The sequence below is a fragment of the Molothrus ater genome, chromosome 16, assembly GCF_012460135.2.
Source record: "Molothrus ater isolate BHLD 08-10-18 breed brown headed cowbird chromosome 16, BPBGC_Mater_1.1, whole genome shotgun sequence".
Classification (NCBI taxonomy): Eukaryota; Metazoa; Chordata; class Aves; order Passeriformes; family Icteridae; genus Molothrus; species Molothrus ater.
In genome coordinates, this window is record NC_050493.2 from 6,874,112 (window position 1) to 6,900,921 (window position 26,810).

The 26,810-nt window shown below is 41.4% G+C and overlaps 1 protein-coding gene across 1 annotated transcript in view; it reads right to left on the reverse strand.

Annotated features, from left to right (window-relative positions):
* Positions 1–25,507, reverse strand: part of LMTK2 (lemur tyrosine kinase 2) — a 41,963-nt gene extending 16,456 nt beyond the window's left edge. The window contains exons 1-6 of the mRNA XM_036392267.2: positions 25,266–25,507; positions 10,955–11,079; positions 10,007–10,151; positions 8,175–8,248; positions 7,555–7,673; positions 6,758–6,845 (exon numbers count right to left, since the gene is read on the reverse strand). Of these exons, the coding sequence (XP_036248160.1) occupies positions 6,758–6,845; positions 7,555–7,673; positions 8,175–8,248; positions 10,007–10,151; positions 10,955–11,079; positions 25,266–25,434 (720 nt within the window). The 5' untranslated portion in view covers positions 25,435–25,507. The remainder of the gene's footprint in view (positions 1–6,757; positions 6,846–7,554; positions 7,674–8,174; positions 8,249–10,006; positions 10,152–10,954; positions 11,080–25,265) is intronic.
* Positions 25,508–26,810: the final 1,303 nt, after the last annotated feature.

Below are 26,810 nucleotides of genomic sequence, written 5' to 3' on the forward strand. Positions count from 1 at the left end.
AAACAAAAAGTGATGTTGACAAATTTGACTGAGGCAAAAAGTATGCTATGGAGAAGGTAATGGATTTTAATGCCAGTGTTCTGCAGTCAGATGATGTAAGAAGGGAATCTGAACAAAATATAGGTACATAAAGAAATTGACCATGCACATTAGGAGTAAAAATGAGTATGAACTTGTTTGATATGTGGTATAATTTCTGCAAACAAATAAAAAGCCAACTGACCACATTACTTATTTACCACATTTATGCTCAAAAAAATAAAGCTCCTCAAGTTTCCAGTCTCCATAAAGGATCTTACAAAAGTGATCTAAGGCATTTGGTATTGTCCTTAAGGGTTTTTAATCTAATCATGTAGTAATTAACATCCTAAATCAGACTGCCACATAAAACCTGTTATGCATTAATAACTTCCATTAAAAAAGCAGTTTGATGAGCCTCTGCTTTTAAATGAGCTGAGTTTTCAAGTGCTCCAAATCAGCAAAGCTGTCTGTCTGGAAATTTGTAAGGGGCTGGGAGGGAGAGACTAGAGAAGAGAGTTTCAGACATTGCCAGCTCACCAGCTTTCTGTACAAAAAGCATGGTAATACAGCCCATTCCAGTCAGAGAATTCTGATGATGGCAGCAGTTTTACTGAACCCAGGCAATGCTGAGCAATAGATATGTAATTAATGAGCCCACAGAAGCACTCCATAAATTACTAAAAAAAGAAGCTTTGAAATAGAGGAAAATAATTGAATACTGTCCAAACATTCAGGAAATGAGAGACTTGTGAAAGTAAGAGAATCCAAGCAAGGGAAAAAACAAATTTCTCATGCCACTGTTGTTCTTTTTTTTCACAGTTTGATTTTCAATCCACCAGTCCTGTATTTTTGTTATTTAAAATATAGACTTTCTGAAAGGTTAGCAAAATATTTTAAAGACATTTCTGTATTGAGACTGCACAATGTATATCACAGCTTGTTTCACCAGCATAACATCCTGAGCTTTGTCCATGCCCATTGTCTTCCCAAACCCTGGGCCAGGAAGCTCTTGCCAGAGCAGAGTTCCAAACAATTAGGAAAGAACAGTGTTTATAACACACACGGGTTCCAAATGGCAGAGCCCAAGGAATCCAAGCCCTGAACTCCCAGCTGAGCTGACTGTAGGTGGCAGCAAGAGCCTGAAGAAAGTCAGACTCTAAAATTGTCATTCATTAAAACAGCAACTGCTTGCTTAGGGCTTGTCCCAGGTGGATTAAGTTCTAGGATGCCTGAAACGCACCCAGGAATTACTTTTTAATTTTTAAATGCATTAGCAACAGCAGTGCTGTGTGACATCCCTTATTTAGTAAATTATTCATGTAGGCACATATTTTTGTAGGAAAACCAACTTTTATTAAATCCAGCACCTTGAAACATATTGGTTCTATGTTCCCATTCTGGTCTAATTAAGCCTACAATCAAGGTTAAAAATATAAAATAGGAACTTTTGGTACTGCTCTAAAAGAACATTGCTTGTACCAAACTGGGGTGAACCAATGGTCACACTCAGGGGCTGAACTGCCCTTCAGAAGGTCCTGGAGAAGCTGAAGAATGTTTCAACAGAGACCTTATGAAACTCCAGAAAGACAAATGCAAACTGCCGGCTGGGAAGGAAAAATCCCCTGCAAGAGCACACAGTGAGCAGTGGCAGCTGGGCAGCAGCTCTGCAGGAAGGGAGCTGGGAGCTCCAAAGAGCCCTGAGTGCCCTGGCAGCAGGCTGGGAGCAGCTCCTGGGCTGCACAGCCAGGGCCAGGCCCAGGGCAGCTCTCAGCACTTTCTGGGCAGATCCCACAGAGCCTGTGCTCAGACCTGGCTGCTCCAGAACAGGACAAACTGCAGCAAGGTCAGCAAAGAGCCACCACGGGTCAGGGGTCAGAGCACTGCCCCATGAGGACAGGCTGAGGGAACCAGGCTCACTCATGGACAAAGACTTCAGCACAATGACTGCCCAGGAGAAGTTATTACAGACTAAGCCAGGCTCCTCCATGGATGGAGGATGAGACAGAACAGGCATGAGCTGAAACGTGGGCAGCTCAGACTGAGGGTAAGGAAAAGAGTTTTGCACATAAGGACAGAGGTGCAGGCTGCCCAGAAAGAACACGCAGTTTCCACCCCTGGGTGTTTCCAGGATTCAGCTGGACAAAGCCTGAGAAATCCAGTCTGACCTCAGGATGATATTGCTTTGAGGAGGAGGCTGGAGACCTCCTGAGCTCCTTGCTAGCCTGAATTATCCTATGATGCTTCCCTGCCTAAAAGCAGACAGTAGCAAAACAGCAACATTATCCCTGCACTATTTTGAGAGCCACAAAATGGCCCTTTATTGACAGACTTTTTAACACAGTAAATATCAAAGGATATATATATCTGAATAAATGCAGTTCTGCAAAATTCACTGCAGAGACATCTAAATATAAAAAGCTCAATAATCATGCTTGAGGAAGGCTCTACTTTCTCTCCGACCTCCTCTGCCACTCTGCCTTTTCCCTCCTCTCCTGGGATTCCATGAAGAACTAAATTTTGCCTTTCTTCCCATCCCTCTCTGTTCAGCCATTTTTGTAAGTTTTAATACACTTTTCCTCTGTAACAGCCAGAAGCTGGGGCACACTTACAGTCAGTGCTCTTTGGCAGCTTTTTGTTTGTGCAAATTCCATACTGAGTTCATGTGGACACCCAAATGGCTGACATGACTTTCTAACCAGAGGGCACTGATGGTTTTAAAACTGATGAGGTTTCAAAAATGTGAAACAGTTTCCAAATTACATCTACTGAACACATTCTACCAAATTGTCATAAACTGACACATCCCCCCCTTTATTGTTACACCACACACCACTGATAAATCTGCTCTTTGGCTCATACCCATATTGGCCATGATCATGAAATAAATTCACTGAACTCTTTGATTATGACGTTTTCATTGCAAATATTCTCTTTTTTTTTATTAGAACACGCTTTCAAGTGGCAGTAATTAAAAAAAGAACCAATCACTGCAAGCAGACACCTTCCCCTAACAGCACCATCCCTGAAGTAAGCTACAGAGCATTCCAGGCAAATACTGCATCCTGCTGATCTCATCTGCCCAGGGAATTGCAGGACTTGAAGAATTTCTGTAAGAATTTGATAGCAAAATCAGCCTCACAATATACATGCAACTTCCACATTTGAATAACTTTCCTTTTACTCATAAATTATGTCAATCCATTAGAGGATTTCTGTGCTGACAAAATGCTGGCCACACACAGGGCTGAGTAATATATTAAAGTTAATAAGACAGCAGCCACTATTTTTAACCTGGCATCATTCTGCAATGTTTAACAGTGAACAGTTAACTATTCATAGCAGACTGCACCACCATACAACACAACTAATATGGGGAAAAGGGCTGTTAGACCTTTTTGAGCATCTATTTTTATATTTTCTATTTTCTAAATCATTTTAACACAAGCAAAGCATAGAATTTAACAGCTTAGATCACTTATGTGCAACTGACTTCTCTTGTTTCTTTCCCAGCTCTGCAAAGCAAGGGACACAGAGCAACTTGGGTTACATTATAAAATAGACTAAATGTTAGCCAAAACAGTTCTTGCACATGCAACCAGCAATCTTGTGTAACAGAAATGGATCAGGAGCTTCTGTGGCCAAGAAAACAAGGCAGCCAGCCTGCCTGACATTCAGCATTGCCACCCTGACAGCTGTGGTGTCTCTGCACTACAGTTTCCAGTGCCTCTGATCAAAACCTTCCACTGCCAAGGAGCCTGGGAACTGATAATCCAACAGGGCTGCCTGGGCAGCCAGGACAAGGTCAACTGGCCCTAGAAAGGCTACAAATCCAAGCAAGAGAAGGAGCAAAAGGAGGACATGCTGTGATAAGCTAGGAGTTTTAAGGAGTGTGAATAAAACCACCTCTGTACCCTCCAGACTGAGCTGGTCAGCAGAATAGCCACATTTTTGTTACTTAGTATGCCAAATTTGCTAAACAAGGCAACACTGCCACGTGAGCCTCACAAGAACTTATCACCAAAGATATTGGAACTTCCTACCCAACACAGCTCATCTTCCTGAATTCTTAAACACACAAGGGATTAAAACAAGTTTACTTTGTTGGAGATACATAGACATCACCATAACATAAGGGAAAGAGCTTTAGCTCAGCATTAAACCACTGGCAGCTGAACAGGACCACGTTTCTCATCCTTCCCATTTGAACAACACAGCCACTGGAACCCTTAGTCCACCGCTTCAGTTCCACCTGCCCTTATGCTTTTTCTGCTGAAGAATCACTCCTGTGTGTTTTGGAAGCATCTCCATGCACCCCAATTCACTCAATTTCAGGGAAAAAAAAAACAAACAGAGCTTTGAGATCAATTACTAGAAGTCTAAAAAACCAAAATAATTGCCATTCCAACTGCAGTGATAGAAAGCTTCCTGACACTCCCCTAAAAACCTTTTTACTAAAAAAAACCTATTTAGCCACATCTTCTAATCCAGCATGCTTCCCTTACATTCCTTCCTTCCTGTCTCTTCTCTGCACTTACTCCAACACTGCCAGCTGTGTCATCCCTGTGACAGGGATACTGAGCTGCTCACCTGCCCAGGCTCTGCACCAGACTGCAAAGGGAGCATTGTCCTGTCTGCCCAGCCCCTGAGGATTTGTGTGCACAAAGAAACAAACAAACTCCATCATGTCTAGGAGATACTCAGCTCTTCCAAGTAAGGATTCTTTAAGTGAGCCAGACTTTAATATGAAAGTTATGTTTAACTGACTGTAATATATAATTTTCTAAAACCAAGTTTTAGTTCACTTGGAATAGAATAATGAACACAGACATTTATTTTCCATTCCAAAAAAATTACCTAACTACACTCAAATTTGTAAAACTACCACTTTAACTGTCAAGCTTACTGCCCCCAGTTAAAGTGAAAATCTATTTTATCCCCTTAAATAAAATCCTTTCCAGATTACTCTGCAGGATCATGACAACTTCTGGCATAAAAATGAAGAATCAAACAAGGATATTATTTTTTCCTGTACACGTAAAGTAGGGCAATCTTTAAAAGCTACTCCATCTTCAAATTTAAAGTTGGATTAAATGACATAACTATTTGAAAACATGGCAGCAATTAAATCTGATTTGGATGTATATTTGATAGATTCTATAAAATGCAATTCACTTTCCAGGATCCTTTTAAAGAAATTCCAATTTGAATAGCAGGTTTAAAAAGCAGTAAGTAGTATTCTATTTCTACATTGAAAAACTATGAAAAATCTTATCTGTTAACCTTAGGCACAGAGTTTTTAATTGTTAGCAAACCCAGAATATTTCACTTTGATCAGTCACTTAGAAAGTTCAGGCATTTCTTCCATTTGGAAAAGAAGGATTTTATCAGCACTTCTGCCTCATTAATTTACCACAGTTAATACATTTGAGCAAAAGAACAGCATAGAATAATACAGTTATTTAAGCTAACAGATTAATTGATATTTCTCCAAAACCTCAAGTTCATGCTAAGTAATTTAAATTGCCTGAGACAACTAGAAGCAGATTTTTGCACCTGAGTTTAAAGGGAAATTCTGCAGTAGTGAAACTGGTAAAAAAGATCTTGCTGAAATTTATAAATGCAAACTGTCTCCTTTCTGAAAGGCTCATTCCTTAGTAACATCTGTGCACTTCTGACATCATTTCTGTCCTGACATTTCCCAAGGAACTCTGCTTTGGGTGACATCTACACAACAAACCTTAAAAGCAGCCACTGAGCCGATGTTTGGGCAGCCACTTGGACTCTGGGGTTTGTTTGGTTTTAGTAGTGTGTTATGCCACAACAAAACAATTCAAGTCTTTCCAGCCCATGGATCCAAATTTCCATCTCTCATGGCTCTGCACTCTGGGCACAGTTCAAAGGCTCCTCCCAACATTCAGGAACATTCCAAGGACTGCAGTGGCTGAGCAAGGCTTTGAGCTGTCCCTCCCACTGCAGGGACCAAGTGGCACTGCCAGCAGTGGGATCACCCTTCAGTGTGATCCTGGCTTTTCTTTTGGTGCCCAGGAGGCACAAGGCAGCTGCTTGAGGGGTAAAAGGGCATGAGAAAGGAAATACATGGATAAGAATGCAGGGAAAAGAAGAGTACCATAAGAGAAAGGATCAGGAAGAGAATGAAGACTGAAACTGAAAATTCCAGCTATTAGAATCCATGACTGATGTCAGAAGTGAGCCCACCATTGCATTTTAGCACAAAGCAGCACAGTTTGGGTAAAATTTGGGCATTCTGGAGATGGGGGAGAAGGCAGAAAGGAAGAAATTCTTTCGTTTTCCTAAAATAACATTTTCACATAAATGGTAATAAAAGCACATTAAGACTGCAGACAGCAAATATTTTGGATGTGCATGTGACACTGGACTGTGATTAAAAAGCTCCCTGCTATGACCCCTCTGCCCTCCAAGCTCCTTGCTGAAGGCAGACAGAGACACTGGTAACTCCATTATCAAAGAACAGCTATTTGCCTCTTCAGAACACTCCACAAGCACTTAGAACATACATGATGAACTGGAGATAGTACAAACAAAAAATTGTAATCGTGGTTCCTCTAAAAAAATAAACAAACAAAAGCCTTCTCAAATTCTGGTTAATCAAAAAACAAACAAAAGAATAATTTCATGAGCAAAGGGCAGTAAATATACCACACACAATTTACACCAGTGGAAAAACAACTGCAGCATCTCATGTAAGTGCACTTACCAAGTCACAGAACTCAAAAACTAGGAGATAAGGAATGGCTTCCACACATTGCCCAATACACTGGAGAACATTTGGATGCTGAAGAATGCTGGAGGGAAAAAACACAGTTAAAGCCAGGAAGATCACAGAAAAATGCAACACACTGAAATCCCTACCAGAGTTTCAACACATTACATTGGAGGGGGGTGGCAGGAACAGAAGGTGCAAGCACCAAAGGCACAGATGCCATTTGTACCTTGGTATTGCTCAAGTGTGTCACTGACAGCAGCCAAAACTCACAGGATCTCAATCCCACAAAAGCCAGGATTGCCACATGAGAGTCACACTCATCCTCCCACAACCCCTCATACCAAAAATAAAAGCATGCAACTCATGAACTACACCAAGGTACAGAGCTGGCTACAAGTAAACCTTCTTTTAGCCAGCTTAGTTCCCAGCCAGATCAGTTACTTTTCCAAAATTGCTCCAAAACCAATGGTGCCAATGCAGCAGAAGGCATGCAATTCCTTCTGACAAATGCCAACAACCTAAGCCTAAATGCAAATAGAGCCAGGATGTTAGAAAGCACCAAGAAGAGAAAGCTCTTCACTGACCAAGCTTTTACAGCACACCCAGGCCAAGGTAAAGCACACTCAGTTATGTGAACACAACTTTTGCTCACTTTGGGTTGAGTGTATTTCACATTTTAAAGAAAAACATTACAGTTATATGTGAGGGCAAGTAGAGACAATAACACTGAACAAAAGTAATATCCATAATTTATCTGCAGCAGAATGAAGCTGTGAAACATTACTTACTAATATGGTTCTCCATTTCTTAAAAATTGTTCTTGCTCCTTGGGACCTGCACTTGCCTTTAACTCCTTCACTATTACCCTTGCTACACTAGTGCCTGTGTAGATCTCTCCAAGGAGAACCTGAAAGAGAGATTTTGTCTTAAATCAGAGGGGAAAAAACATTTGTAGTCTTCCTGCAAAGAAAAACAAGAGCTAAAAACATGTTGCAGGAAAGATTTCCTGGCTTTTTTACAAACACAGAGCTTTGATAATTAAATACACATACTTTAATCTTGACAACTGATCTACAAGTCAGCTTTCAGAAAACATTCTCTAGTGAAGACCACTTATTTACTTAATTTTTCCCTAAAAAGAATTGATAAAAACAGGAGTGTATTAAATCAAATCCATGGAAGTGAAATGTCTAACTAGTCTCTAGTAAGAATCTACAGGTAAATTTAAAAAGCACAGAATAGAGCTGTGATTACAGCTAAAAAAAGCATGCAAGGAAATATCTAATTTCAACTAAAATTTTGTATGCCTTTTTTTTCCTTTCTTGAGTAGCATTTTAAAGTAAATACAGAGGCCTAGTCACCTGAGAATAAGCCTCAATCTGTGCAATATGAAGAGATAACTCCTCACCTTTCCAAACCAGCCATTTCCAATTTCCTGGATGTAGTTTAGACTCTGACGTGCAACTTGAGACTTTGTTCCATCTGTCACACAAGGAAACAAAGGTAACACGTATCAAACCACTCACATGGCCAAAGTTAGCAACTGCTGAGGAGACAGGGCAAGCTTCTACTGCATTTCCACCCAGCTGGGTGCACACATTCAGCACAAGCACCAAACCCTACCCAGATCTACATAAAATAGGAAGGTGATGTTGTGACAACAGCACTCAAGTGAAGCTTTTCTCAGGTCCAGCTTCTAAACTCCACCAGAACACACCCCCCAAAAAACCACAGTGATTGTCCTGACAAAATGTGACCTTACATGTTTTTAACATGAATTTAGGGTTTTAACATACTCAGCAAGAAAGTAAAAGGGCCAAGTTCTGCTTCCAATATAAAAGTGTATCATTGCCTCTACCTGGGTAGAGAAATAACCTACTTACAAAAGTCTCCCATGTAAATAAAATAGAAAACCAAGACAAAACTCATTGTACATCTTAACAACTATAGTTATATAGAGTTACCATCTCAAGAGAAAAGGTTTGCCTGCTTTATTCTTCAGCCCAACTGCCCTATTTGTAGCTACCATCTGGAAGGAGGACATTTTTCAACTAAAAATACTTCATATAAGAGCCCAGAGAGGAGGACAGAAAAGAAAACCAGATCTTGGCAGAGGATGGGCAGTAACAATGGCAGACCTCATTCACCAGAAAAGATTCAGCAGGGTTGACCTCTCTGCTGCCCAATTGGTGAGGAGCACTCATCGATTTAAACAAAACCTTTTCTTGTCTGAGAACTCTAGCCCACAAGTTATTTCCATAAACTCCATTTAGAGCAGCATTGTTGTACTGGAAGAGCCAGAGCTGTATAAATCACTGTAAATTTGCTCCTAAGCATGGTGAAGGCCACAGCAGTGCAACCACATTTTATCCAAGTACTCAGGCACATTGCCTTCCTTCTGGCAAAACACTTATTGTGACAGCTTCATTGTAACAATTATGGCTACACAGAAGAGCTGACAAAATTTTTCACTCAAATTTTCCCAGCTCTTTAAATACTGAGTCATTTGTACAACTCTGTCATTTGTATTAAAGGCACACTGAGAGTTTCTTGAAATTTGTACAGGAATTTTACTAGAAGCTTCCCTGAACATCTAATGCTCAAGCAACCCAAGTACTATGTAAAATTATGTGAAATAGCACAATATGAGAGTATGTACTTTAGACTAAACTCTGCTTATAATATGATAAGATGCTTAAGTTTCCTTTTACAAAAATTGTATTTTAAAGAATACATTCCAAAACCTCTTCCACATAGGGAGATGAAAGCTAATGCTCTGTCTTACCAAGATCACATTTACTGCACAAACAGCCTACAGTGACATCAAGGAAGTGATGCAGCTGAGCAGTAGCACTGCTGTCAAGTAAAGATTCACTCTTATTTCTATTTAAGGGTGGTGGTTAAAATCCAATGACAATTTAGCCATGAAGGAAAGCACTAAAGAGAAGTCACTAATGTGCCAGGGTACTTCAAACCCTTTAGGTATATAGAGATGTAATGACAGCAATCTAGAGAGGGGCTTTTAAGGCAGCTCTGTTCTCTTAAGCTCTCTTACCCTGCCATAGGTTAACATCTTAGTAGCAACATTTCCCCTTTTATCCTTTACCCTACAAAATATATTAGCTCAGTTTATGGAAATTTGTAACAAGTTATTTATTACAGTAAAGTCCAACAGCCACACTCCATTTTAGACACTGAAAATGTCTACTTTTGTTTTTGCACTGAAAACCAGAAATTTACCTGTACGAGATGGAAACTGGGAGGGAGTTGGTAAAGCAATACTGGGAACTGAAAGAGTAAACACTTCTGCTGGAGACTGAACAGATGGAGTATCTTCTGCTGGAGGTGTAAAATCTATTTCATCATCAAAGTTATCTTCAAATTCCTAAACAAAAGAAGTCTTAGTAAGCAAGCTGATCCTTGCCTTGAAATAAGCACTAATACATTTCTTTCCGTTTGAATGAGCACTGCTAAGGAAGTTTAGCTCTTTTCCAAGAATAGTGACAGATATTTAGTGTTCTATTCCTTACTTTCCATTAACTGCTGTCTTAAGAGATTAAAGCATTGCTTTTAATAATCAAGGGGTTTTTGTTTAGTTGGGTTTTTGTGGGTTTGGTGGTTTGGGTTTTGGTGGTTTTTTTGCTTTGTTTTGTTTTCACTTTAAATGCTAGCTCTGGCTTTGGATGAATTACCATGGACTGCTGAGGCCAAATATTCTCCATTTAGAAATGAGAGCAAAACTCAATTTTAGGAACACTGATTACAGATGTTCCAAAAGTAACAATTCTCTGATGACAATTTCTCAAGAGTTTTGCTACAGTGGATATGCATCCTCAGTATTCTTATTTGACAGGCCCCATCTGCAGACAATGAAAAAACAAAACACAGAAAAACAACAAAAAGGTTCTTCAGAGCAGATTGTCTCAAAGGTGTAACTTTTATTACTAATTCTGATAGCTAGTTATTATTTTGAAAAGGCATTAAAGATCCTTCCTGCAGCAGGGAGCAATTAGTTAAAAGAAACAGCTGCATCAGCACCCACAGCTGTAGGAACAGAGTCACTGGCTGTTCAGGAGAGAGGATGCACAGTGACACTGCAGAGCATCAGCACAGCTCATCAAGCGTTCTGGATACCAGGATGCAGCTGAGATTATCACCTGTACACACACTGATCACTTCAGGTCTTACCTTGAAATCTATCTCAGGGTCTTTACAGCAGGAGACACAGTTTGCCAGCAGAATGACCAGGACTACCAGAGTGCACAGAGACAGAATCACAAAAGATGAAGGAACTTCTGCTGCAGCTCCTTCTCCTAGAAATAAACATGTATGCAATATTATATAAATATGTTTAGCACCCCAAGAAGTTCCTTCAAAACATATTATCCACCTGCATTTATTTAAAAATGGGAGTCTGAACATTTAATCCCATGGATGTGATCAAAGCTAAGAAGAAAGTGAACAGAGAGGACAAACTGGCAAAATGCATCTGTGCTTCACCACCTGCCTGCACCATCCTGGATTTACCTGCTTCCAGCTAAGAGACCTCAGCCAATGTGATTTACTGAAGTTTATGATGAACAGTGATAGCACCAAGCCTTGGGATTATGTTTGAGTCAATAAATTAATATAAATATCCAAACACAGAGAGTAGAAATCTGGTCTTTTGGAAGATATTTCCCAAGAGCTAAAACACCTGACCTACAGGAATAGGCAGCTAGAAGAAATCCTCACTTCAACTGCAGACAAATGTAAAATCTATCACTACAGGACAGTGCTCTCTCTTTCAATAAATGCATTTGTGACAGCCTGCCAAACACACAAGCAGCTGTCACAAGTGCAATGGATGGAATCAGCTCCACACCATTTCTATTCCTTGTGATTCACTAGGTGATTGTCTTCAGTTCAAGAACTTTAGATTTCTAGCTGGTTTACAAACACTTCAAATAATTTTCCAAAATTTTATATATAAACATTCTACAACACATTTCCTGAGATTAAGCCAGGTTATTACTCACAGGATCAAAAGCCTCAACTGGCATTTTAGAAAAATCTTAAGTTATTGCCAGGGGTATTAAACCTATTTTCATCCCTGTTTTCATCTTCAGTAGAGAACAAAGACATGTGGTTCCCTAGGAGACCAGAGCACACATCTGGAGGAGTTGTTTTTGCTGTTGCTGCTTCTTTTCAAACAGGTACTGCCACAGGGATCAGAGGAGTAGTTGGACACATCTGATTAAAATGTATTGAGCTATTACATCACTGTCAGAGTCCAACAATGTCAGGTGGCCTGCACTGGCTGGATTTTAGGAGAGTACTTGAGTATCAATGGGAACGTCTGGCAACAGGACAGGGTGAAAATGAAGCCTCAAAAATAAGAAAGCAGAAGTTCATCACTTGTCAAGGGACACAAACTTGTCCACCTACCTCTTAAACCTTCAAAAAACTGCAAAATTTGAGAATTTGCAGAAAAAGCTTTTCATCATGTTCCACTGAACACTTACAGAATATTTACTTATTTTAATTACATGTAAAGACTAAATTGCCATAATGAAAATCCTGCTTTAAAGTGTGTCAGCACACTTCCAGAAGGTGACATTTTCTGCACAATTAGGACTATTACCAATACAACAAATAAAAGTTAGCAAAAATGGAAGATTTTCAAACAAGTGATTTCTAGTTTCCACAATAGCTTTGGCATTCTAACCTCACTAGGGACTGGGAATGCTTCACTGCAGATACTGAGCATTGTTCAAACACAGATCAACAACAATGCGGGGCCACTCACCAGCTTTTAGTCATAATTCTGAACAGAACAAAGTATCTCTGAACAGGGCTCTCAACAGAACAAATTATATTCATTTAAATCAAGTCTTCTATGTAACACAATGGGTATTTTCCCATTTCTAAGCATCAACAAGCAAAAAGGGGAAGATAACAGCTGATTTGTGTTTACTTCCTCCAGATGTTCAGTAGCCTTACTTAGGAGACTAAAAATTACCTGAAGTGCAAATATAAACATTCTGTGAATTTGTTAATTACCTAAATTACTGTAACAAACAAGCACAGGTAATACAACTGGAGATAAAATTTAAGGAATTCCTTTAAACTCCTAATTGAAACCAAATAACAAAAAAAGACCAAGAAACACCACCAACTAAAATTACATTACCAGGTATTACAAATTAGAATGAACTTTTCAGACATTTTCCCAAACCCATCACACTTGATTTCCAAAGAACTTCCTCACCTTCACCAACAATTGTGCTGAAACAAGAAGTCAACTCCCCTCAGACTATCCAGTGAACAGATGCAGATTTTCCCCAACAAACACCCAGGAACACATCACCACCATCCCAATATACTGCTCTCAGAAAAGATCAAGACTCCTGAACCTCCTCAAATGTTTCATGCATTGGCAGAGTTGCCAAGCCAGTCCCTGCACACTGAACTCAGGCCCACAAGCTCTGTCATTACTCAAGGAAGCATTCCTGCTGTTTGAGGACTTCAGACTTCTCCTTGAGAGCAAAGCACCTCAAGTGCCAAGTGTATAAAACACTAACAAATGCTATCCAACCTTATTTTGGCTTTCTGGTACACTCTAAGGTCTCTTTTAGCTAACATGAATTTTACAGAGACTTCCTGCTCCCCACACAAACTGAGGGGACAATTTCCCTCTCACCAGAACCTTCTGTTCCAAGCACCATGTCACCTGCCAGGTGGCCTTTCTGAGCAGCCTCTACCAGAACCTGAAGCAGCCCTTCAAGCTGCTTTCCTTCCCTCAATTCTACTGTTTGTTTTCAAGACCTGGCCAGGGGTTTGTGTCCCCAGCAGTTCATCTACTGCAAATACATCAGCTGGTCATGATGGTCCCTCTGCCCACAAACCCTCAGCCCTGCTCTATCCCAGCTACAGCAGCACAAGCACAGATGGAAGGAACAGAAATATTGCCATGCTAACCCCAGCTCAGGATCCCACCTCTGACCCCCAGCAGTTACAAGTTACTACAGCAAATCCAGCTAGCAGGATTCAAGCTCTTGATGATCCTATGTACAATAAAGTGAGACATTTATTGAACTCAAAGTGAGACATAATGAGCACTATCAATCACAAGCTGCATTTATTGTACATGTTAGATACACTGCACATGCATTCAGACACTGTATATGAAAAAGATAAGATTTTTGCTGGAATTCCTTCTGTGAAAGAAAGCACACATTTATCAAGTCCAAAGTCCAAGCCTTTCATGCAAGTTACACCGCTGCCCATAAGGTAACCATCTCTTTCAAGTGTCCTGGAAAGAATACAGAAAAGAAAAATATTGCTGCTGTTCATTATGCTACCTCCTAACCTTTAAAACCTTCCATAATTCCCTAGAAATGAAACTGTGTGAAGGAGCAGCAATTAATTGGAGAAGGTAATGATTTTCTTTTTTTTTTAAAGCAAAGATCACCTTTGAAAAAGCAGCTAATCATTAATTCATTAATGGTCTGTTAAGATAGAAGCCATCTAAACTTCCAAAAGCACAAGGCAATTTTCACATAGAAAATTATGAACAGAAGCTTTAATACAAGAAAAATGCCAATTATCCTGGGCAAGTTTCTGCAACAGTTACAGAACAGCATTCCAGATGACTCACACAAGTAAAAGCCATTTACTAAGAATTACAGAACCCATTTCTGTTTGGATAAACTTTGAAGTTTCTTACATAGTAATTAATAAGTAATATTTTTAATTTGCAGGGTTTTTTAAAAAATTAATGTAAAGTTAAGTATTAAATTATGGCAACCTGTAAGTGAGCTAAAATTTATTTTAAGTGAAGCTATTTTAATAGCTTGCATGAACACATATTCAGTGACAGAAGTTACTGATTAAGTATTGGAACTGGTCTTTGTGACAAAGTGCTGAAAATCTGCTGCAGTATAACCTCATTTGCATTTTTCAACTACTTCCATCCAATATTAATTCACTGGAGCTTAGTAAAATGACTTGGAACTAGAAGATGTTTAATACACCCTTTTGTTTGTAAATTGTGGAAGTATGAAGCAATGACATTTATTTTATGGTCCTGACTGAAAAAAGCAACCAGGAAGAAATCCATGCTAATTAATACAGAGGACCATTTTATAAAGTCATCACACAAGAATTTCCCTAAATTAAAAAACCTGTTAAAAAACATTGTAAATTGAAATAACTTTAATATAAACCTGGATAAACTCCAATAAACACTTAATTTCATAATTATTGCAGAAGTTAAGATTCTTAATATCACATACTCTGGAGAAGTTAATAGATTTACTTAGCATCGTAGTTTAAAACCCTGCCATATTTACTGTAACCCTATGCAGTAACAACTTAAGGCATCTTAATATCTACCCAGAAGTGAGAATCTGTTCTTTAGGAAAGGAACCACCAAACAGATTAAAAAATACTCTCTCTAACATGCCAACAGTAAAAGGCTTCCAGTCAGCGAATACAAACAGTCTAGACTGGTTTGCTTTGGTATATCCAAACTACTTCAGGCAGAGGAAGAGGCCTGGATTCTATCAGCCCTGTATTAAAATGAGCAGGAGAGGAAGTGCAGCTGTGTCACTCAGTGTTACTGCAAGGTGAACACAAGAGAATGTTCACAAAGCTCTGTGCTGGCACATGCTCCATCCCAAAATGGCACCTAGATCATCAGCACAGAAAATCAGGTGTGCTTTCAAAGCTACACAGGATTAAACAAATCTCTGGTATTTACCCACTTTTCGAAGTACACTGTATCATAAACAAGTGAAAGCCCTGGCTGAGGCAGATATTTAATTAGCAGCTACTGAAGCACATTCCTCAGCACCTCTGAAGATGCCATTTCCCAAGCAAGTTCTCCACTAAAGCCTGAATTTGAGCACAGTACATGTGAAGTCAAAGGCTGCACACAGGCAAGCACACGAAGAGGCTCACTGAGGAAACAGTGATGATGAACTGTGCTGGCATCCTCAGGATCAAGTACAGACCTGAGAACACACCCAGCAGTGTTAATTACAATGTTTCAAGGGCTGGAAAATGTCATTTTCATACAAAGCATTTGTTATTTTCACACGAGGCATTTCAAAGCAACTTCTATAGGCCAGGATTCCCTATATCTTCCTGACTTTCTTTTACATCTCCATTCTTCATCAGACAGTTCTCCAACCACCAAATTCCACACCTAAGCAAACACAAGTTCTTTTTTCACTATGACTGTTTCCCTTCTCTACCCCACTTCCCACTCTGCCCCCAGTACTCAAATACTCTCATGTATCCACCTGTGGCATCCTTTGGTATCATTCATTACAAGTAATGAGCAATGCCAACTAGCCAAATATTCCACCTATGTTTGCCTGTCAAGCAACAGCCTCCCCTCAGGACAACACAGGACCAATGTGCTGCCCATGCACGAGGGATGCTGGGCTGGCCTTTCTTCTACAGATTATGAGAGGCCAGGATGCCTGAACTCTTGATTTTGGTTCAACGTGAGTAATCACATTATTCAGGTCTCCACCTTCAGAAAACTGGGCTAAAAAAATGCATGATTCCACAGAGTTCTAAGCACAGGGAGAAAGAACAGTAAATGTATATTGCAGACATGAGCAAGTGCACTCATAAAAGGCGTTCACCACTGTGATAAAGGCAGCGTAAGGCACAGATAAATTAAGCATTATTGGGGCACCGTGAACTTCAAGGGAGCATCTGATTTGAAGCTTTCAGCACAGTAGTTGCTATGCAACAACAGTCCCACTGCATAAGCAAGAGCCCATTTCCTTTCAAGAGCAGCTATATAACTGGCACTAATAGCTATAACTATTTCCAGCACAAATCTAGCATGACAGCAGTCACTTAAACTGTCTCTTGGACACACTCAAATTATATGATCATGAACTAAGATGCTACTTTATGACACCAAGTCAGAACAGCACAGCCTTTAAAATACTAATGAATGACCAAATCTAATTTTGTTCCCTAGCTAAACCCAGGGCATCTTTCATAAACTTTGTCAGTTTACTTACTCTGCTTTTAACAAATATTAAAGTAACCACATGTAAAAGTGTAATATCACCCTAATTTATAGTGCTTTTGACAAATGTGATTTTAAAAGCTACCCCAACTTTCCTAAATAATGCTGTCATTCTGTTCTACGCCAGCAATTAAGTGGGAAAGTGCTATCGACTCCTACCCAGCTCTCCACAAGTCAGATGCAGATCATTATCTTTCCCTCATAAAGAGTTTCTCCTGCATTTATTTACACCCTGAAGTCTTCAGAGGTTTGCTACTAATAAGCACAAAACCATACAGACAGAACCAGGCCTATAAATTCAGATGGCCTGCAGGTAACAGGCAGAATACTAAGCCAAACCTCTATTCAAAATTATTTTAGACACATCTATTGTGTAATGCCTGATTTCTATGACAAGGTAAGCACAAAAGACACTGCAACTCCTCCATTTCACAACAAAAAAACACCCAACTAAACTGAAGCACATTCCATTCCTTACCACATTCCTGTAATCTCAATTTTTTCCTGCTATGCTCCATTTAACAACTGAGCCAAAAAAGCATCATTTTCAAGATTAAGTTTCAGAAGAAATGGGTGCAGTGTCATTATTTAGTTGTGCAATGCTATAGCACAATGGGCTTTAAAACACTACATTAGAAGGGCATTTAAATCACCAACCTTCAGCAGAGATAAAACACAGCAAACACAAGTTTTGAAGGAGTGGTATTTGCATTTCAGACATTCTTTTGAAAATAAAATGAAGAGCATTTTAGTGTGAGAAAGACACTCCAAATTCCAATCAGCCCTTTGCTTTGAATGGCCATGACCAGTACAGTACCAGTACCACAGGAAGAAACATTCCCAAGATCTCAAAGATCTTCACTGGCTCGCTGTCCTCAACACAATGGCAGCACCTCAGTGAAATCTAAAATGGTTCCAAATGCCCAAAGTATTTCAGGAAGAGACTGGAAATGTTCCTTCTTTAAGCAACTCTCTAAGAACAGACACACAACACTGCTAAAGGAACTTTAATGTTTCTCAGTCTACACCTGAAATGTTCAGCATTCAGATCCTTAGTACTTAAGACACTCAACTAAAGCACAAATGTTTAAAGCACAAATCTTAAAACAATAACCTAGAACAAACTGTTGAAAATACTATTAACTGAAGAGTTGTTTCAAAAGTCTGTCTTATGTCATTATTGCTACCCTTCCACTGGATAATGCAAATGTCTAATGCATTACTAATACAAGTAACCCTCACTATCATGTACCCTTTTGTAAAAGCACTTTATCACCTGATTTTTTTTTCCTTCTATGGAAAATCATACTTTCTAGATATATTCTCAAGAAAAAAGACTCTTAGGGACTTAAAGCTACAGCTATCCAAGTTACTTGTGCACAATTGTACTTCCTCTCTGAAAACAAGAAGCCGTAACTAACAGCTTGTCAATAAAACAATTTCCTGGCTAAACCTGAATTGTGCCACATGGCCTAAATCAAAGTCTGGCACTTGGAAAGACACAAGTAAAATGACAAGACTTCAGCAGTAGTGTGGGAAAAAAAAAAATCAAAAGTCAAGTACAAGTCTGTTCCCATCTTCCTCTAGACAGAAATTGAGACAGTTTCATCCCTCTCCTCGACTTGTCCATTCCAATCCCTGCCTTACCCTGAACTCCACTAGGTCCCTCATGGGGCAGGTGGGTGGGATGAAAGGCCAAGGCACATGCAGAGACAATTCTCATGAAAAGCCAACAGCTTTTCTTCTTTACAACAATTAACCATCAGAAAAAAAGGTAACAAAGACAGCAACAAGGCCATTTCTTACAGAGTGTTCCCCATGAAACAATAAAAATGCCTCTGACACTCCTCCAATCTATCTTGAGCTCTGGATATATTTCTACAGTGTCAAAAGCCAGTTGCACAGCTAAATGTGTGTTTTGTGGACACATGACTCTGAAATATCACTGTCCTATGCAATAAGTTACAATATTTTCAAGAAGGAATCTCTTCATATCACAATGGATGTGCAATTCTACATCAATAATTCTTGGCAAATGATGTCCTTAAAAAGAACAGGAGTATATCCTGCAGCATAAGCCAATATTTTTTTCTTTTTAACTACTTTATCCCATGTTCTCCTAAATGCTTTTACAATGTGCTTCAAATGAGTTTCTCCTACATGTGCTCCAATCCACTCAGTGTGTTAGGGTGGCACATGTTCCATATCCTAAGGCAAGAATATCCAGGGCAGTGCTGGACTCTCCTGGAGCCCAGCATCTCAGAACAGCACTGCTCTGATCCTGCTGCTTCTGAGCACTTGTCCTGGCCTGCATATTGCCTGAACAGTTAGTAACCAGCAAAACTCTGAGCTGGGATTAGTTTTACATTACTGACCTTATTCTATTATCCTACAAGTCTTCCCAGTAATGTCAGAGAATTACTCACATAACAGCATACTGCTCAGTTTTAATAAGGACTAAATATAGGCTGGTACTTCAAGTGTTTACAGAGTGAGATCTGTTTGAAGTTTCAGTGCTAGAATCTCATGTTTGCACAAAGGCATCTTAAGACAAGGCAAAAAATATCCATGTTAAATAATTATGTGCCTTATGCCTTCATGGCAGTGTTTCTGGAAAATCTGGGTAGCATTATCATCTTGCAAATGCATCACTGACTCTTAATTGCATGTATGTGCATACATGTACATACACTCACAAAATTCTGCTGAGCACACTTGATTCTGTACTGCTAGATGTTGCTTTTGACAATTAATTCCTTCTCAAGTACTTTTTTTTTTTCATCTGCTATACAATGAGGCACAGGAGTTGCAGTTTGGTTTTTTTTTAACACAGGATGGACCACAATAATTCAAAGTATCATGAGATGATCACACATCATGGCTCCTCCAAGCACCAGAAAAGCATTGTCTGCAGCATGGAAACCAAAAGGACAATATCTCTTTCTCCTACTATTTTATAGCAATACAAGCCATAAGATACAATGCCTTTGATGAGACTAATTTCAGTTCACAGGAAAGAAATCCATAAATGCAACTTTCATGTGATGGGATTTTCCAGAATCTTGATTTTATAGCAGATGCCTTTCCAAGTCCAAGTACAGTTGAGTTAAGAAATGCAGGAGAGAAAGGAAGCAGCAGCATTTTGTAAAAAGAGCTTATTAGATCTATTTCTCATCCCTATTCATTGCTAAAGGATCCCTGGGCAGAACAGGCCATCGAGAAAGTGACTGATTTTGGAGAACTGGATCTGGTCTACAGCTGAAAGCTTAAAAGTCAGCACTAAAAAAATCTCCTGTTACTATTTTCTACACATCTTTCATACCACGCTGCAGTGGTAGTCCCAAAAGAGTCATGTCACTGTTAAGTCACCACACTGATGTTTTCTTATCAGGAAGGAAACTTCTGTAAGTGCAGCAGTGTTGGACAAGGTGTTACTTTGTACAGCATTTCATACTGAATTCACTCAGAAGACAATTTACTGACAATGTGCTTCCCACCACTACCTTGCCTAAGCTATATATGGCACAACACCTTGCTACAGACAGCACTTAAAGCACACATGCAGGCTGAAAGGACCATCCTGACACATTTCGTACATTTCTGCTTATAAAAGTTGACAAAATGTTTCTTGTATCTAGACGTTGCTCAAGACCTTTCATAACAGCAGTACAATGAAAACAAAGAGCTCACACAGAGCAACAAAAGCATTGAAGCTTTTGCAAATTGTATCCAGAACTGTATCAAGCTCCAGACACTAAGTGCCCAGACCAAACACAAAGGCAGCCCCAAAATAAAACCTAAGGAGGACTCCAGGACTCCATGTGCTGTCCTTCTGCTGCAGAACTGCAGTGTCAGTACTGAAACAGAACTGGGATTTTTGCAGCTCTGGCATTACACTGCCTGAGGTCCCTTTATCCCACGCAGATAAACTGTGTGTGAGCAGTGCCTGAAACCAGACTACAGCAAGCATCCAGAAAATTACTCCCAATCATATTTACCTATCCAGAATGGTGGATCTCACAAAATCTTTTTTATTTTTATGCAGGGGCACAACCAGCACCCAGCAATGGGTCCTTTCAAACCAATGCCCAGCGCTTGATGCTGTGCCAACAAACCTTCAAACACTCTCTGATCAGTGCTATCTTAATAAATATGCTGCAATGATACCTGGGGAATTATTAAATACACCCAAGCATTCAAGAGATGAGAAATTGCTTCAGAAAGTGACCTCGTCCTATGAGGACTCCTTTAGTTGTAGCAAAGTCCAGACACTTTACAGCCACAGGCAGAGAAAGCAAAGCAAGGCTGTGAACAAAGCTCTGCGTGAAACATCCCTGCAGGCCAGAGTCAGGGCTGGCTTCTTACCTCAAACTCACAGATACGCATGAAAGATAAAAGACAAATTTTCAGTTCAATTTCTTTAGTTCTATGATTATTTAGTTCCTGGGACAGAAATTATAAAATGAAATACAGGGACAAGTAAACAAGTTCAGCTCGAAAGGGGAGGAAGGATAGACCATTCCCATGAAAGGCACAGACCACAATTAAAATCCCCACTGTAAAAGCAAGATTTTCCTTAACTTGCAGTGATCCAAGTTGCTAACTTGCATACACTTAGAAAATGGCTTTTCTTATTATGGGCAAGTCACAGACATTTTACATGGTACCAAGCCACAGACCACAACTGCAATTTAGCCCCAGTCTGACAGAACTCCAAGTAAATGATCAAGCCAAAGCAACCCAAAAGCAACGATTTTCCCAGGAGTATGTATGTACTACAGAGCTCATCTTCATGCAAAAACAAAAAAAGTTACTTCATCTCAAAGTTTGAACTTGCCATCTGAGGACAGCTGACTGAATATTTAGATACTTTAGATTTGTACAGCTGCATGAATATTTAGATACTCCAGATGAACATATCTGGATACTAGCAATAGTATATTCTACTATTCTAATAATCTCCTCCTGGATCCTGCATCACCAAGTCCACCAGCAGAGACTCCCTGCCACTGCCACCCAACTGGCCAAGGCTCTCAAAAAGCAATTCTGTAGGCACCAAGTCCAGCTCCTCACTTCAACTGATCAGACTGTGCAGTCATCACAAGTGTGAAACTGAACACACCTGCTAAAAACGCTACCACCTATTCAAGTTTTACAGGATAATAAAAGTATTTTTGAGTCCCTCTTCTTTGTATTTGCAAAGACTTCATAGAGCACAGAGATGATGAAAACACTTTGTCTGACATTACACACACACTTGATTCAGATGCTCAGTGGAATTAAGGTCAAGTATGGAAATCCAAGTCAGAACTGGGAGCCTGAATGTACATGTACAGCTTTAGCACAGTAAAGCAGCCATGGCAGTTTGTGATGCAGTTGGGCTGCTAAACACTGCTGCAGAAAAGCAGTGCCCAAATGTCCTCCCTTCAGCCACACTGCTGGTAGTGGAAGTCATGTTAGGCTGAGGCACTTGGGGAAAATCACCAACACTCTGCAGGTGAAAGACAACTTCAACACTTCAGCCTTGAAACTCCTTTCCAGCACAACTGCCCCAGCTCTTACCTCCAGTATAAAGTCAAACCTTAAGTTCAGAACTAGCACAGTACATATCAGTATTCTTTTTTTCCACTCACAGAATAAATTAAATCTAAGTTGGGTAAAGTATTTTTAGGCAGTAGCATCTTCAACAGCTTGTTTTTCATATTTCCTATAACAATTGCTATGAACCCTACCAAGGAAACAGTTGATTTCCTTTACCTCCTCTCTTATTGTTGGATAAAAAAAAAAAATTACAGAACACCTTGTCAATGCAAGCAATTTGAAGGCACACTTGAGAAGAGCAGCATCATTCCTCTCCATCAGGGCCCTGGCACCTGACAGCTTCCCAGCCACCCAGGCTGGCAAACTTCCACTGCATGCCCACAAATTGGAGCAGTTTTGCTCAAGGAATCCAATCTAGTCTTGCTAGAACCTGCCCATCACCACTTCCAGCATTCCAGCTTCCTCCCCAAAGGAGCATTTATTATAGGTATACTTCATGAAAGATTCTATGCAATTCCTTACAATAACTACAGGCACTTTCCTCCCTTTTCTGTGGATCCTATCTTTCCTATTACAAGAAGCACACATAAAAATGTTTCTCCATTGCCAAAGAAGCAGCCATTCTTGCTAGGTGAAGAATTGTGGGATTCTAAAGTAATTTTGAAAACAGTAGTAATCACTCTATGAAGAGCCCATCAAATTCCTCTCAAGTTTCAATCCACATGTATCAGACCAAGTGTTACAGTCAACTGCAAAAACTGCCAAGGTCCAGAATGGAGCCCAGCACCCCCTGCCAGCCCCAGCAGAGGAAATCAAAGCCACCTGTCATGGGACACAAGGGACATTCACAATGTGGCTGAATTGTTTTTAAACACAACCCATGACTCTTAACCCTGCAAAATAACGTCATAGGTTTGTCTTCAGACAGGTTTAAAACCTGCTCAGAATGACAGAGAAGGTTCAAGCTGAACCAGTCTCATTGTCATCCACTGGGAAGATATTCACAGGAAGGAACAAAAACAAAGGCCTTGTAGCTTTCCCCCACTTCCTGCTGCTCATACAGGTGATGATAACAGGACCTGTTGCACTCAAACCCACCTGGCACACATTATTTCAGGCAGGAGGAAGTCCTCCCAGCAAAAGTGATGCCAGTGAAACTGGAAAAGGCACCTAATGAGGCCCTAAAGTTTCAATACTAAATATCCATCAATAAAGTAACCCAAATACATTGTCTCTTATATAGGCAAAGACACAGGAGAAAGCAGCAGCTTCATTTCCTGGACTTCACTGGGTTTCCCATGACAGCATCTGGACAGTTGGCTAAACTTGAGCTAACATCCCATGTATACATACTGTGGCCTAAATATAACCAAAACCTACGGATAAAATTACAGTACCTCATTCATGTTGTATGAGCCCAATATCACAGCATCATAAATATTTCTCTTAGTAGTACTGCAGTTGGCACAGCTGATTCTGTCTTTTAAATTATAGAATAAAAAAAAACCAAAACCAAACAACAACACCTTAATACTACGTCCTGTAATTTGCCCAATCAGCTTTTCATTTTGAGAATAAAGCTTTTTACCAGGGCCATGGAAGTTATGCTTTGTTCCCCCATCTTTGTAAGGTACATGCATAGTCCTCATAGGAAAGAGAAAATTGTATTGTAAAAGAATAATAATTTGACATTTGACATTTCCCTTTGAATAGAAGGGAATTTCAAGGAAAGTAAGACCTAGGAAAGACATTATAAAATCCTTCATACAGAACTGATTCTGCTGTCTTCCCTTATAGCTCAATGACAAATTAATATTATTTGGATAAACCTCAAGTATTTTATAAATAAATCATGTAGCATCAAGGGAAATAAAGATTTGACTGACAGTTTTCTCTGTTTCAGAAGTTCACTTTTACACAAATTATGAAAGACCTCAAAGCCAGATGATGGAGGGAGTGACTTATGAACAATTCCTAAATGTTCTGGGAAGGAAAAACTGGGAAAGAGACACAGGTCCAAAAATAAAGGAAGTATGGATTCCACTCCCAGTTCTGATACTTCGTGTGGAAGAGCAGCCAAATTACCTAATCTTTGTGCTTCGTATCTTCCCCTCCCCACTGCTCCTGCTCCTCCCTCAACATCTTGTCTAGTTAAGCTGTACAACTCACGGCTAGAAGGGAATCTCAGCGCACATTGTAACCAACCCAACACTAACAAAATTCAGTCTCAATACAATGCTATGTTTGCAAGCCCCAATGAAACACCAACAATAAAAATGAATCAAAGACACAGTTGGGTACCTGTGAATCCTAATAAACCTCTGATCAGTCCTACGACCGCGAGGACACATTGTTTAGTTTGTGCCTTTAAGACAAACAGGAAAATAGGCAGGGAAATCGAAGGAACTCAGCATTACCTAACATACGAGAGAAAGAAATGTGAACTACATGACTATTTAGAGAGCCTGGCCCGGGGGAGGGGGGGGGCCGGGGGGAATCCGACTAATCTGACCGGAAAACAGGGGAGTGCCGTCTGCCCTGAGGAGCCTCCACCCAGAACGGGAGTCCCGGCGATTCACAGGATTCACAGGCAGAACCAGAAAAAAGAAAAATCCCGCCGAGCTCAGAACAGGTGAAAGCAGCAGCATTACGGGCAGACGGTCTGCGGTAAACACAGACAGAACAATCCCGCAGCTCGGTGTCAGGGCTCTGAGCGATCCACAGCGGGATATCGCTCGCTGCCAGCGGCACAGCCGTGACCTACAGCCGGGGAGCCCCATCCGCCCGCCGTGCCCTTCCCGACGCTTCGGCGGAGCCGTGCCCGCAGCACGGGGGAGGGACGGGGGCTCGGAAACCCGCAGTGCCGCCGCTCCCGGGCCCCGCCGCGGAGCCGCACCCCCGGCCCCGCTCCCCCGCGCTCACCTGCACCTGCTGGCGGCAGCGGAGCCGCCTCGCCGCTCCCCGCGAGCGGCCACAGCAGAAGGACGAGCCCGAGCAGGTGTCGCGGGCCGAGGAGTCGCGGGCCGAGGAGCCGCGGGCCACCGCCCCCCCGCCGCCCGGCGCTCCCGCCGAGCCCCTCGCGCTGCCGCATGCCGTCCGCTCCCGGACCGAGGCCCGGCGCCGAACGAGGGGCTCGAGGTTCTCAGCGACTCCAGGGAGCCCCCGCGGCAGCCGCCGCCCCCCGACTCCGCGGCATCGGCCCCGCCGCCGCTCCTCTCACAGAGCCCCACCGGCCGCCGCCGCCGCCATCTTCCGGGCTACCTGACCGCGACGGGGCGGGGCGCGCCGCTGATTGACAGCCCGAAGCACCAATCAAACCGCGCCTCGCGCTCAGGAGGCGGATCCACTGGTTGGGAAGGTGCTAATCCGTGATTGACAACTATATCAGCCAATCGCTCTGTAGAGGGAGAGCTAGGGCGGGGGAAGGCTGCGGCGCGAGAGCAGCGGCGCGCGGTTGCCAATCAAGCCTGGCTCCGAACGGTCGGAGGAGGGCGGGGCGTCGCTCGGATTGACGGCTCCCTTCGCCAACCGGCTGGCGGGGCGGGGCGGGGAGGGCGGGGCTTGGCCGAGCCCGCGCGTACGACTCGAGGACGCGGCGGGAGCGGCTCCCCCTGGCGGCTGAGTGTCCCCTCAGGGCCGGGGCGGGCGTGGAGCCCCCTCAGAGCTGCTCCGGGACGGGCCCTGCGGGATCACAGTCCCTGCTCCATCCCCTGGGATTAGAGCCCTGGGGAGCACAGTCCCTGCTCCATCCCTTGGGATCAGCCCTGCAGTGCACAGCCCCTGCTCCATCCCTCAGGATGAGCTCGGCCCGTTCCTGCTGCTCTGCGGGGCTGATGAGCCCCAGGTCGGACACTGGCATGGGCACACCACCCTTCCTCTGCAGCCCGAGCGCTTCCAAGGCTGGAGGTGACCTTGTTGAATTATTGATACCAGCAGGGTTTAGAAATAAAGATTATTCTCGTTTAGGTCTGTGATTATGCTGAACTTGGAGTACATGAAAATGAGGTGTCAGCTCTAAGCAACATAAATGGAAGTGTTAATCCTAAGCAATCAGGGCTCTCTGCAGTGAGGAAACAGGGAAATATCATATGACTAACAAACCCGATTTCCGTTTTCCAAATAATTTAACAAAAAGGCTAATTATGTCAAGATTATATAATGACTTTGGGAGCACAGATTGTCCAGAGAAATGTACAGTGAGTGCCCCCCTGGGAATACATGAAAGGAAAGGTTTGTGTTCAAAGTAGTATTTGGAACATGGTGTCCAGGAAGACAAAACATAAACCTAAATCCCTGCTGTCCCTCTGAATTTGTTCTACCATGGGGATACACTTGAATCAAACTATTCTTACCAAATGTGTGTTTAACCTCAGTCTGCTATCTTCTGTCTGGTTGAAGACACTAATTGTGTTACCAAATGACCCATATTTTTTGAAACATTCTAATTAGTTTTCCTTCCAAAGGAAA